Source organism: Nipponia nippon, unplaced genomic scaffold (genome assembly GCF_047370975.1).
Source record: "Nipponia nippon isolate SJK-2023a ecotype South Korea unplaced genomic scaffold, ASM4737097v1 scaffold_4, whole genome shotgun sequence".
NCBI classification, from domain to species: Eukaryota; Metazoa; Chordata; class Aves; order Pelecaniformes; family Threskiornithidae; genus Nipponia; species Nipponia nippon.
Genome location: NW_028262358.1, coordinates 91,263,856 through 91,277,913, shown reverse-complemented (window position 1 = coordinate 91,277,913; position 14,058 = coordinate 91,263,856). Strand labels below are relative to the sequence as shown.

Sequence of the window (14,058 nt, the reverse complement as noted above, 5' to 3'; positions counted from 1 at the left end):
GGTGGTGAGCAATTGCATAGTGTATCACTTGCTTCGTATGTTATATTATTATTATTATTATTATTATTATTATTATTATTATTATTATTATTATTATTATTATATTACTACTACTATTACTAGTATTCTATTTTATTTTACTTCAGTTATTAAACTGTCTTTATCTCAACCCATGAGTTTTCTCACTTTTACTCTTCGGATTGCCTCCCTCATCCCACCAGGGGGGGAGAGAGCAAGCGGCTGTGTGGGGCTTAGCTGCTGGCTGGGGTTAAGCTACAACAGACATATTTTAGTTTCTCAAAAAAAGACATTTAAATGAATATTTTGGGATTGTTCTAATGTAAAGCGTTTGGATTAAGGTACATGGATTGCATGTAACTTTTCTTAACTGTTGTTGGGTAGTGATGATAATACAAAGATGAAACATTATTTGTTACTGTAACAAAAAGAGTCACTGATTGTGGAAATTACAGATATAATGGGAATTTAAAACGAGGAAAAAAAAACCTAGTCAGCTGTCTGTAAACTACCCTGTTCCCTCCACATGAAAGAAATACTAGGTATAATTAGTACTAACCTTACAATAGTTTAAAGACAAATTGTCAATAAAAGAGGAGAAAACAGGATTGTAATAGATGTGCCTGGACAAAGACAAACTGATACTTTCTCATTAGCCTTTCCCAACAGAGCAGGAAGAATTTTTTTTTTTTGTAACTGCACCTGATGCTGAGTGCATTCTCTTCTGCCCTGCCATGTATCGCCAGCAAAGTTGTCTGTCCTGATGCTTTCAGGCATGCATTGTCCTCAAGCCACACTATTTTTTTCTTTATTGGAGCTTTGCAATATCATGTAGGCATATTCTGAATTTCTTCAAGAATTGTTCAGCAAAATTTTGATTTATATTGTTTCACTTTAGAGTGGCAGTTAATGCCCAGTTCTGAAATGAGGAATAAGATATTTAATAGGGATGAGAATGGAACTTCTCTTAATCTAAGACAAGTTTAGCTAGGTCTTCAGCCACTGCTCTAAGCTACGTATACATTTAGGGGAAAGGACTGAAATGTATTACTGCTGCAGTATTTTTCCAACCTCATTCCTCCTGATCTCTAGAAAAATAAATCAAAACAATGGCAAGTTTTATTGAAAGGTATTGCTTAGGAATTGAAATCCTCAGGTATGAGGATGTCATTCATGAGTAATACTTCTTGTAGTCTCAGTCAACCCGGCAGGTTCTGCTATGCCAACAATACGCTCCTCCCACTCTGTTTGAAAGCCCATCATTTCAACTGCATGGCAATAAAGATGGTTATTAAAGGAATATTTGGCCATATATAAAATTTTGACTGTAAACTCAGTGCTGGTTTTGGCTGGGGTAGAGTTAATTTTCTTCATAGTAGCTAGTATGGGGCTATGTTTTGGATTCATGCTGGAAACAGCGTTGATAACACAGGGATGTTTTCGTTATTGCTGAGCAGTGCTTACACAGAGTCAAGGCCTTTTCTGCTTCTCACACCACCCCACCAGCGAGGAGGCTGGGGGTGCACAAGAAGTTGGGAGGGGACACAGCTGGGACAGCTGACCCCCACTGACCAAAGGGCTATTCCATACCATATGATGTCATGCTCAGCATCTAAAGCAGGGGGAAGAAGAAGGAAGGGGGGGATGTTCTGAGTGATGGCATTTGTCTTCCCAAGTAACCATTACGCGTGGTGGAGCCCTGCTTTCCTGGAGATGGCTGAACACCTGCCTGCCGATGGGAAGTAGTGAGTGAATTCCTTGTGTTGCTTTGCTTGTGTGAGTGGCTTTTGCTTTCCCTATTAAACTGTCTTTATCTCAACCCACGAGTTTTCTCACTTTTACCCTTCCAATTCTCTCCCCCTTCCCACTGTGGGGGGACTGAGCGAGCGGCTGTGTGGGGCTTAGTTAGCTTAGTGGCTGGGGTTAAACCACGACATATTGGCACCACTATTCTACAAGTATTGTATTCTATAATACTTTAATTAAAAAAAAAATCCTCCAACTGGGGAAAAATGAAAAAGAAACCTAAACATGTAAATGCAATAAAATGAAAAAGAACCTGATTCGTTTGCATCCAGGCTTAGTTTAATCATGTTCTTACTGATGCACATAATGATCTTACCAGTCTACAGAATGAAAGTGAAACTTCTGCCTCCTTCTAACTTACACCTGGCTAGCGTTACTTGAAATTGTATTTAGTCCTTTCCTTTATATACCTTTCTATAAAGTTGCATTGAGAAAGCAATGTTAAGAATATATTGGAAAAAATGCTGTTATAGTCAACCAGAAGTCAGAACTTTTTCTTTTCCTTTCTTTTTTTTTTGAACTGCAATGTGCAAATATATGAGATTTATCCTGGCAGGAGTTCTGCACATTCTAGATTTTCACAATTAACCCCATTAAATTTAGCATAAACATTATTGCAAATTTGCCTCCATTTAAGATTTTTATGTCTTTTTGTCTGTTAGTTGTAAATACTGTGGCATCTTTCAAACTGAAGAACATGCAGCTGAAATTGATATTAGCATCAGTGGCGTCTATGTGAGGCATCTCAGGTATGGCTGAGAGAATCACAGTTGGAAGGCCAAGCCCTCTCTGTAGCTAGAGAACAGAGGTATAAAACTCCATCCAGAGATGTGTTTCAGAGCACACAAGTTACAAGTTGCCTATAGTTGTATAGTGCAGGTGGCATGAGTTATGCCCTAACAAGGAATTCACTATTGGCCCAGCAGTTTTTGTGGCAGTTTGTGTGGAAGGGTGTGCAGGAAGGGCACTAAAGCTCTACCAGCTCGACCAGGGAGCAATAGTATCCACCTGGCAGAAAGTCACGGCCTCTCTAAGCTCTGCACCTGGCACAACTGACACAGCTTCCCAGACAGAGCTCTGGTGGTAACACATTGCCACCCAGGTGTCAGGCTGCAGGGTGTGCCCTACTTTCATGCCAGTACTGAACGGCAGCTGTAAGCACACCTGTGGGAGGTATGCCCAGGTAAAGGAACTCCTCCACTTAGTGACAGAGCTCCAGGAGAAGGTGAGTAGGTTGAGGAGTACCAGGGAGAGTGAGAAAGATAGACAGACTATTGGAATCACACCCTACCTTCTCTGAGACAGGTCCAACGGGCAGACATGATGCATGACAGGACTTTAGACCAGTTGTTCTCAGGGTACCCAGCCCCCTGAGCTGGAAGACAGGGATGGGGAGCAGAATGAAGCCCCAATAATCCAAGAGGAAATGGTTAGCAACCTGCTACACCACTTAGACACACACAAGTCTATTGGGCCGGATGGGATCCACCCAAAGGTACTGAGCGAGCTGGTGGAAGTGCTCACCAAGCCACTTTCCATCTTCTGTCAGCAGTCCTGGCTAACCGGGGAGGTCCCAGTTGACTGGAGGTTAGCAAATGTGATGCCCATCTACAAGAAGGGCTGGAAGGAGGATCCAGGAAACTACAGGCCTGTCAGCCTGACCGCGGTAATGAGGAAGGTTATGGAGCAGATCATCTTGAGCGCCATGGCACGGCACATACAGGACAACCAGGGGATCAGGCCCAGTCAGCATGGGTTTATGAAAGGCAGGTCCTGCTTGACTAACCTGATCTCCTTCTATGACAAGGTGACCCACTTAGCAGATGAGGGAAAGGCTGTGGATGTTGTCTACTTGGACTTTAGCCTTTGATCCCAGGCAATGCTACAGGCTTGGGGAAGAGCGGCTGGAAAGCTCCCTGGCGGAAAAGGACCTGGGGGTGTTGCTCGACAGCTGCCTGAACATGAGCCAGCATTGTGCCCAGGTGGCCAAGAAGGCCAGCAGCATCCTGGCTTGTATCAGAAACTGTGTGGCCAGCAGGACTAGGGAAGTGATCGTCCCCCTGTACTTGGCACTGGTGAGGCCGCACCTCGAGTACTGTGTTTAGTTTTGGGCCCCTCACTACAAGAAGGACATCAAGGTGCTGGAGCATGTCCAAAGAAGGGCAACGAAGCTGGTGAAGGGTCTAGAGAACAAGTCATATGAGGAGTGGCTGAGGGAGCTGGGGTTGTTTAGCCTGGATAAGAGGAGGCTGAGGGGAGACCTTATTGCTCTCTACAACTACCTGAAAGGAGGTTGTAGCGAGGTGGGGGTCAGTCTCTTCTGCCAAGTAACAAGCGATAGGACAAGAGGAAATGGCCTCAAGCTGCGCCAGGACAGGTTTAGGTTGGATATTAGGAAAAACTTCTTCACTGAAAGGGAAGTCAGGCACTGGAACAGGCTGCCCAGGGAGGTGCTTGAGTCCCTATCCCTGGAGGTATTTAAAAGACGTGTAGGTGTGGTTCTTAGGGACGTGGTTTAGTGGTGGCCTTGGCAGTGTTAGGTTAATGGTTGGACTTGATGATCTTAAAGGTCTTTTCCAACCTAAACGATTCTATGATTCTACGATTCTATGAAAAATGCCAGGCTGCGCTCAAATGGACCTTCTTATGCTGAAGGGAATCTGAATCCTCTGAAGAGAGGACTGCAATAATTTTAGAAAATAAAAATTTTAGTACCATTTGATCATAACAGGTTATTTCTGAAAGCCAGCATTTCTAGCAAGACCAAGGATTTTTAATGAGTGAAGGAAATGCATTATTTAGGGCATGTTAGTCTCAGCAGTGCCACTTTACCTGATATTTGTTCCAGCTAGACTATGTGACATGTAAACTTCATTAGCTTCATTCATTTGTAACCTGGCAAAGGGCAATCTTACACCCTCAGCCTAAAAATCTGTTTTAAAATATTTTTCTTATTTTACTACTGGATTGGTCACAGGTTTTTAAATAATTTTATTCAGGACATTAATATGTTATTTTTCAGCTTTAAATCTTGTCTCTGCACACAAGTAGAAAGTTAATCATGGATGGGATCTGAGACTGCAATGTGCAAAAGTCTGTATTACGTATGTATTACATGTGTCACATCTCACTTGCAGTGGAGGGTTACCTGCAACCAACAAAAAGCTTAAATTTTGACTAGTGGGCTGATTTTAAGTCAGCAGTATTATGGTGAAGTTGGAGGTAGGGAGATTATTAGTTTGGAGTGAAATAGCATTGAACATGGAAAGGGACAATCATCAGGGGAATGCTAAGTATAGGAGAAGTGATAGTATTTGGAAAACAGAGGTACTGAAGTATGGTAAGCTTTGAGAGCTTAAAAGGGAGCATGTGAGGTACATGAGAATTACGTGCAGGAGCAATGGAGATTATAGCAACAGTGATGACTGCATGAGAGAGAAATGCCAAGCGTGTGTGCAGAATATGACCACCTGGTGCAGGTGTGCATCTGTGGAAACAATGAGATAGCAATGTGTGCCTGTGCCTGGGGAAGAGAGTTAAGAGTAAAAAGTATGAATGAACAAATGACAGACCATTGAGGTATATCTTCCTGCTATCTATATAGGTGGAGAATGAGGTGTTACATTTTTTCATTATACACATAGTTCAGAAGATTTGGAAGATTTGCCCCTGGATAAGCAAATTTTCTTAACAGAAATATAAATTGTTTTCTGTACTTCACACAGTAATTTCAATGAGTCATTGGAATTACCAATTGCATGTAAAGTACAGTTTCACTTGTTTTGGTTAATTGCATATTTGGGGTGGCATGAATAAGAAATCATATTTGAAGGAAGCAAAGCTTAACCTTAAAGTAAAGCTGAACTGAAGTGATTGGATAGCTTAATAATTTAAACAAGTGATGTGTTAAATTGGGAAAATAGTGCTCTGTTTCTCTCATATGTTTTTGCTTGGCTTAGTAATTTCATTTTAGCATTTTTAAGTAAGTTCTGAAGACGTGATGCAGATTTTGTTCTATTCAGGTTGTTTCTGCTGTTCCCAGCACAGAGATAGCTGAGCAGCAGGCTGTCATTAAATGTTGGCAATATGCTAATCACATACTCTAATATCTTTAGGACTCTTCAGGGTACCTGTAGTACTCTGAGTATGCAATTCTAATTTTATCACAACACTGAACATACTATGAACTTTTTCTTAAATCTGATGTATCCTATTCAGCCTGCTGAAACTTTTGCATTCAGCTTCATCTTCAGTTCACAGATAACTTTTAGGCTAATCAATATCGTATATAATGCTTGAGGTAATGATGCAGCTAGACCTACCTGTTCACTTCTCCAAGCATCAGACTGAAGCAGCACCTCCATGAAAAGCATTCTTTGCAAATCTGAAGCAGCAAGCAACAAGTGAAAGGGTGCAGAGAGGAGCTGATGGGAGAGAATGTTGAGAAAAGCCTGTCAGTTTATGGTCAAAGAAAACATAAGTAAAACAAAGACATGCAAGGAAACAGAGGAGTTCTTACCCTGTATAACCATTGATGTGAAAATACTGGTGATCATTCCTGGCACAAAGAATGGGTGAATTCCAATCCTGGGAATATCCAGAGCGGTTCTTGCAAGAAGTAATGGGGTTTTCTTTTCCATGACAATGCTGGTTACGCCAAATAGAAAGCTAAGCTAAGCATAGATGGTGCTTAGGCAGCTGGGGATGAAGCAGAAGCAGAAAGAATCCCCAAACATCCAGAAAACTGAGTTTTTCTAGAGATTGCTTAGCAAGAGCAGTGAGTGAGGAGTGCACAACCTAACTAACTGTTGGGCAGGAGGAACATATCAAAGGGGACCACTCACAACAAGGCTGTGTGAACATGAGAGAAATTATGGGAGTTGATGAGGTCCTTATCAGTTACACATACAGAGGTGTGACCACCATCTACTTCTCATCAGCGTTTTTTTCTCACAGAAAAAACTCTGTGATACACCCTGCAGAGTTGTCTTCTCTCAGAGTCTTTCTTGAGAGCTGGAGGATGATCCAGGCTGGTGAGACTGAGATGTAGTACAACAGAATAGCTGAAGTATTTTACTGCTAGCTTTATTTTGTCCTATGCTTCTGGAATAACTTCTCCAGAAACATTGCTTCCTCCATGATAGTCAGGATTTTGGGATAACCTTTTACCTGGATTGTGTCATTTGTTAGTAGCTACAATTAAAACAAATACAAATTAAAATTCTTCTTACTGTTTAGGAAGTAAAAGTATATCATTATTGTTGTCACAGACTTCATGAACTCTTTTATCTGTTTATACATTTGTTTGCATTTGTTTTACTGCTGAATTTTTCTTGGTTTTTGAAATAACAGTCTGTCTAATACGTTACACAAATGGCTTCCTTTCTGAATGGTCATACTGTTCTTAGAGTCACAGGAATACTGCCAAGAGAGGGAGAAGAAATTTAACCATACAGAAGAGATATTGATGAGTTAACTCCAGAGGGGAAAAAAAATATGAAGAAGAAAGAGGAATGCTAGAGAACACTGAACAGGCATCATCTCAGATAGTAGAAAAAAGCAGGTTTTTTACACTGGTTGTAAATGGAAAATGGAAATAGCCTAGATTTTGAAGGTGCTACAGCAAAGAAAAACCTTTTTGAGTAGTGAAATGTTTAAACCACGACATCTGATCCAGGCATTTCAGAATTTTTCAGTAAAAGAGGTCTGAAAATTTGTACCAGGGTTTTTCTTTTAATTCTATTGAGAAATCTCAAAACAGAATTTGAAATTCAAAGGTTAGGCTTACTTTAAAGACAGCTTAGCATCTTCCTAGTAGTTCCTAGTAGTTTTGAGCTACTTCAAGAGTAACTGCCATCACCATTTGGCCATCATGCTTATCTACACCTACACCTGCTTGGTGTAGGTTGTAGACGTCTACACCTGCTTGGTGTAGGTTGTAGACGTTCAGTGTTCAGGAATCTGTAGTAATGTTCAGCCTGTAGTTACACACATGTGATAATCAATGCAATCAAGTCCATCTGTGAAACATACAGCTGATGAGGACATGTAAAAGAATCTCTAATTATGTCATATCTGCTAGCCAGCTCTTCCTTTCATCATAAAGAAGAGTGAATTTAAAGTTCTAAACATGTGATGAAGAAAATTCTCTGTCCAACCTTATACAGCACTGTCTAAGTAGTTTCTGCCATTTCACACCAGCAACAGTTAAAAGTTTGGGTTTTTTGTTTGTTTGTTTTTTAATATTACTAAGGAATGTGGCTATGAAATGAAACCAGGCACAAAGTGTGAAAAATTTTGTACCTGCTAGCAAGGAATTCTGCTCACCATATTAAAATTAATATCATCAACACTGTTGACTTTAATAAAACCTCTGTCATAAATGTTGTTAAGACCTGAATTTTCAGATCAAATTCTATCAGTTCCTATGAAATATACAACATCCAGGAAAATAAAAGAATACAGGGAATGCTGTACACAGGACTTCCAGAATTGAAAAAGCTATAAAAAGAGAAAAAGTTTTAAAGAGTATACACTATTTACTCTTTCAAGAACTCAGTAAATAGATTTTCAACATCTGTAAAGCATGCAGTATGTTTTGTATACTATAAGATTTTAAGCAAATACAATAACTACAGCTTAGTGTCATTGCTAACACAGCACCTCTTCTTTTTAGACAGGGAACAACCATTTTTCTCCTTCTACGCAGTTGCAGAGCTGATGACAGAATACTTTTATTGTAGTGCTTGTTTTATACATAACTTGTGTTCAACAAAGAGGAACAAGACAGTGGGACTTATTCTGGGGAAGGTTTTTTTTTTACAGCTCTAGACAGGTCATTCTGTTTTGCAGATCGACAGGTTCCAACCCAAAGGTGCAACAGTGTTTAAAGGGTCAGTACCAGGTGCTTACAGGATCAAACTTGCACTTATAGAAGATCCATACCTCTTTAAGTGAACAATTCCATGTTCTTTGGGCACTGGCAATAATGGCTTTAGGAAGAAGAAAAACCTCTGTTTATTTTTTTAACTGAATTTCAAATTATATGAGAAAAAATTGTTGAAGAAATCTGGGTTAGTAAGCAGTGAACTTTCCATTTGTATTATCCTTCCTAAAATTTCCCTTGGTCCTGATATTTGTCTGATGACATTGAAACTCATTAAACTATGCAATTTATTGTCTCTAAGGATTATTTAGAAACACATAATCTAATCCCCATTTTGATCTATCAGAGCCTGTGTGAGAGTCAAATGAACTGTGGTCCCACACTGTCACTGGAAAACAATCAAGCAAGCTTGAACCTTGGGGCCAGAGAGAGGTCCCTCCTCCCTCCAGTGAAAAACAGTCAGGCAGTAACTATAATAAATTGCAATAAAGAAATTCTTTACAATTTTTGATCTGAAGAAAAAGAATGGAACTAGTACCTTCAGCATAAGTTGCTCTGCATTTTTAGTGAGTCAAATACCCTTTGCTTCTTCTCCTCCGTCATTTGGAGCTGTTAGGCTACAAGGTTTTTCAGCTATTTAGCAAATTGTGAAATAGATATATGGTTTTATGTGGTTTTTATGACATCAAATCCCTAATCCAATGAGTGAATAGAATGAAAAATGCATATGACTTTTTTTTCCCCTGCAAATGTAACAGTTCTCCACAGCTATAATGAATGTTATTTAAAAGTATGCTGTACTGTTACTTGGAGGTATGCTGTGCTTTTATCAGTAGCACTACAAGACTTCTCAGCGTGCATTTGAGAATAGTTGCGTTTAACACTTGTCATCATAAACTTTATTTTCAGGAACATTTCACAATTGATTCTTATAAGATGTGATTTTCTAATCTTTAAGTCACTCTGCTAATCATAAAGTATTTGCTTTTCTCTCGCTTAGAACTCTGTGTATAAAGGCAAGACTACAGAACAGGAAGTTCTTCTTCAGTACATAAACTACCAGGTGCAACAGCATGACCATGGGATAATGCTATACTGTTCCCTGTCTGGAGTTGATTAGTGTATGATCCTAAGTGGCAGCTTGTACATTCTTTTTTCTTTAAAACACTGATCTTGTTATTTACTGGATCCAGAAATAACAATACTATAGACAGTACACTACATGGGCATTCCCCCCTCTCACACTTTCGCTGTGTGGGCCCATTGTGAAGGATGTTACCACCACGCAGTGGGGTATTTCTCATCAGCTATGCAAACATTGCCTGTTTGCCTTATACTATCTTTGTCTAAACTTTTTTCATCTGCAGGGTCAACACTTTTCTGATGACTGTGGGAAACGTCTATCGTATTTTTCATTTTAAAGGCTAAATTGTACAGACTCTTCTCCACCCAGATATATATATGTGTATACTTTTTTGATTTATTATTTATTTTTTCTCATCTATCAGGTGCCTCTAAAAATCCTTACTGTATGCATAAAACTGAATAAACAAACATTGAAAACAGAGATTTTAAAAAGTTTTTCACATTCATCAGACCTGCAGATATGTAAACTTTTCTGACACATGGTACTCTTTGCTTGGAATAACTTATTTCATTATGCTCTTCCTGCTGTCATACAGATCTGTCTGTAGAACCCAAAGTAATTTACCTTCCATGTTTTAAATAATAGATTTTTTTTTTGACATGTCTTTTTGCTCTGCCTTTTTGAATTTTTACCATAATACCCTGTAGAAAGTGTGCCTTATCCTTAGGCATTTGTTGCTTCGTTGTGGTTTTTTTTTTTGGCTTTGACAACCTTGAAGTCAGGTACATTAGGATTTTCCTGAAGTGTGAATCAGAAATGTAAATTTTTCACCTTTGATAGTCCACAAAAATTTCTGTCACAACTGAAAGGAATGCTTACTGTACTTATAAATGACTTCATGTGTCATAACAACTGGATCTCTCCTACTCTCTCTTATGGAAAAATCTTTTGTGCCTTACCTTGTCCAGACAGACTGTCTTGGTCAGCTTCCTTGAAAGGTGGTTCTGTTATATCAGTCAGTTCTTTCTTCTCCTCAGCTTCACTATTCTCATCTCCAGCTTGCAGGAGATTAGGTAGGGTAAAGCTACCTGTGGTATAAACTGCCAATGTGGTAGCCTGCTCCGTTGGAGACTGATAGCCATCGGTGATTAAGTCATTGCTAGCAGAATCATCTGCTGGAGGAGGCAAATAGGAATCCTCTGGTTTTGGAGGACTGCTAGTGCTACCCAGAGCATTGAAAGGCACTGTGAAACTTTGGTGGTCCGTAGCAATATCTTCTGTGTATGGAGGAGATTTGTCCTGAAATGGTTCTCTGGAGGGTTTGGTTGGGAACACAGGTTCAGATGAAACAAAATTATTAAAGTCTTCAGGGGCACTGATCTCTCCACTTAGCACAGGGATTCCAGTTGTAAATTCATTGACAAAGATGTCTCCTGTTTGGTCCACTGTTGCTGGGCTGGGGTAACCTAGTGGGAGTTCCACACTCATGGAGTCCTCCTGAAAAAGTTTTTTAAAAACAGCTTTCATTATTATGTTTAACTTTCATTGCTAAAAAGGCCAATAATCTTTAGCCACAGGAGCTTGCAAACAGCTAACGCATCATGAAGTCACAGGATGTATAAAATGTTTGGCATGTGCATATGATCCTAATCACATTACCTGTAATTTTAAAAACGGTCAAAGATGGCTTTCACTGTCCCTGTCAATTGCTCTCCTTCTGTCATTGAGATGCACTACTGAACTGGTGAGATATTGTTTACTTTGTAATTAAAACTGGAAAAGGTAATTAAGCAGTAATATTCACCTGTAAATGCTCTAAACAGTATGTCTGTTGCAGTATAACACCAGAACATTCATCCTTACAGCATTCATAAAAGGCAGATATGTTTTTTAGCATAAGAGCTTTTTTTTTGTTATATTTATGTACATCTTAACACTGTCTAATTTCATTTCTCATGGAGAAATAAATAAATATAACAACCAGTATTAACTTACCAAATCAGGGCCTGCCAGAGGAATAGTGACCATGGCCTGGATATCATTATCAAAATCACTAGGTGGTATAATAGATTCTGGGGGAAAAAAAAAATAGAGAGAGAGCGCACATATTTCAGCAGTGGTACACTGAAAACTAATCAAAACACATAAATTTAGTAAAAAACAGCATTAAAACTACTCTCCATTAAAAAATTACTTTTAAAAATCTGTGTTAAGAAGAAACAGGAATAAATTTCCATTTAAACTGGTAATTATGAGGAAAACGGGAATTTTATATGCAGTATTCTTTGTACTCTTTATTTAGTATAAATGGGATAGGTCTGCAGAGAGCTGAACCATGGATGAATGCTTAAAATCAGCTGAAGTAGGAACCACTCAGTTAAATCTGCATGGCCTATGATGACTCATTATATTGTATTGTTCATTAAGCCTAAATTCTTTTCAGTTTTACCCTGAGTCCACACCATATTGTTAATCTCAGTGTCTGGGCTTTAGTGCCCAGTTGCTCCCTTCACCCCCTTGGAGCTCTTTAAATATACTTGCATGTAAGCTGTTTTTCTAAAACTGGTTATTAAAAATAACTAGTGGGAAAAAGCAGATTAAAATAGTTATTATTAAAGTGTTCTATATGCATGAAATTTTTTCTTGGGACTTTTAATCTACATTAAAATATAACATTTTATTCTTATGGAAAGTATTAGTTCATCTAAATATTTTTTTTTGCAAGAAAATGCTGCTGTTTGTAAATGAAACACTACAGCTAAAATTTCTTGTGTGTTTTAAGACTTTTGGGAAATATATATATAAAAAAATATTTTAAATTATTTTCCCCATTTTTAACCCACCTCCCCAAAATTAGGACTAGGCTAGCTTTGAAAAAATCATTGATGGACTAGAAGGGGATATTTATTATCTGCGTTACTGAACAGGATGCAGCCCTTCAGCCTGCTGCTGCTGGAGGTTTTCATGCCCAGCTTGTCATCTACACTCCCTCTGTGTTTCAGAGAGCAAAACGCACCTTTACAGTGCAATTCACATCACTGATTTTAGCTTGGGATCACATGCTCTTTAAGGTGTCTGTCTCTCTGACTTCACTGGGAGGTTAGATGGCTTGTTTACAATCAAGACTTAGCTTTCAGAAAACTGAATTTATGTTAAAGGAAGCCCTCACATTTTGTCTTATTAAAGAAAGGAGACTGTCCATACTGGGAAATTAAAATGATATAGTGAATATTCATAATCTCTCTTTTTTTTTTTTTCTCCCCTTATTTGTCTTAGTGTGCAAAATATTCTAAACAACCAGCCAAGAAAAATAGATCCTCCAATATGACTGGAAGTTAGGCTGCATAATTATAAAGGTACATTTTGCTATAAAATTTAACTTAAATCTGTGCATCCTTTGGGTGCTATGCAACACTTAGGAGAATGGGATACATCAAATGAAAACAATCTTTTAAAGAAGCAAAGGAGACCTTACTGAAATTGCATCAGTTTGGAAAGGCAAGGTTCAGACTTGTGCCTGGCACTGGCCTGCCTACTGACCATCAGTAAACTGAAGTGTTCCAAGGTCCATTGGCAGGGACTGGTCTTCATGGAGTGCTATAGCAACCAGTTGCTGAAGGTCTGTTACTGTGAGTTTAGTTGCTGATATCTCCCTCTCTTCCTTTGGAGAAAGTGGAATTTTTTCATTTTCAACCTTATTAGACCCAATAGTTGAGATGTCATCTGCTGTGCTTTTGATTTCTGAGCCATCTCTCTCAAAGTTTACCACATATCGTGCTATAGTGCTGCTTGATCTGCAAGGGGAAGATGCAAAAATGCTCAGTGCAGCAAAATCAGTTACTGGCTGAGGACTGATTTAACAAACAAACAAACAAAAATATATGCAACCATAACATATTATCTACTGTAAAAATAATGCAGATATACTTCTTTCTAATGAGATCGTCATCTGCAAATTACTTTTGCTATACCTAAACCTGTTTTTCTTCTATGCATAATTTTAAATAAAAATTCCAATATTGAAGAAAATTATAGAAATGTTCTAACATAATACAGTTTAATCCGACTACTCAGAGTTCTGTAGAACTGGTAATATAGTCTGAAGTCATTGATTATTGGTTCAAACAGTCATAAATGCATGCTGGGGTTACTAGAAGCCATAATTACCTATTAATTATACAGGAACCTATGAAAAGGGATTAGACAGTTCATAAAACTACAGATAAGCAAAAATCCTATCACATCTGGGGCAATTTTTTAC

The 14,058-nt window shown here is 38.7% G+C and overlaps 1 protein-coding gene across 1 annotated transcript in view; it reads right to left on the bottom strand.

Annotated features, from left to right (window-relative positions):
• The window catches only part of IMPG1 (interphotoreceptor matrix proteoglycan 1), a 70,981-nt gene that overhangs the window by 23,780 nt on the left and 33,143 nt on the right, over nt 1-14,058 (bottom strand). Inside the window, exons 10-13 of the mRNA XM_087775500.1 lie at nt 13,338-13,591; nt 11,793-11,869; nt 11,074-11,294; nt 10,757-10,974 (exon numbers count right to left, since the gene is read on the bottom strand). Of these exons, the coding sequence (XP_087631626.1) occupies nt 10,757-10,974; nt 11,074-11,294; nt 11,793-11,869; nt 13,338-13,591 (770 nt within the window). The remainder of the gene's footprint in view (nt 1-10,756; nt 10,975-11,073; nt 11,295-11,792; nt 11,870-13,337; nt 13,592-14,058) is intronic.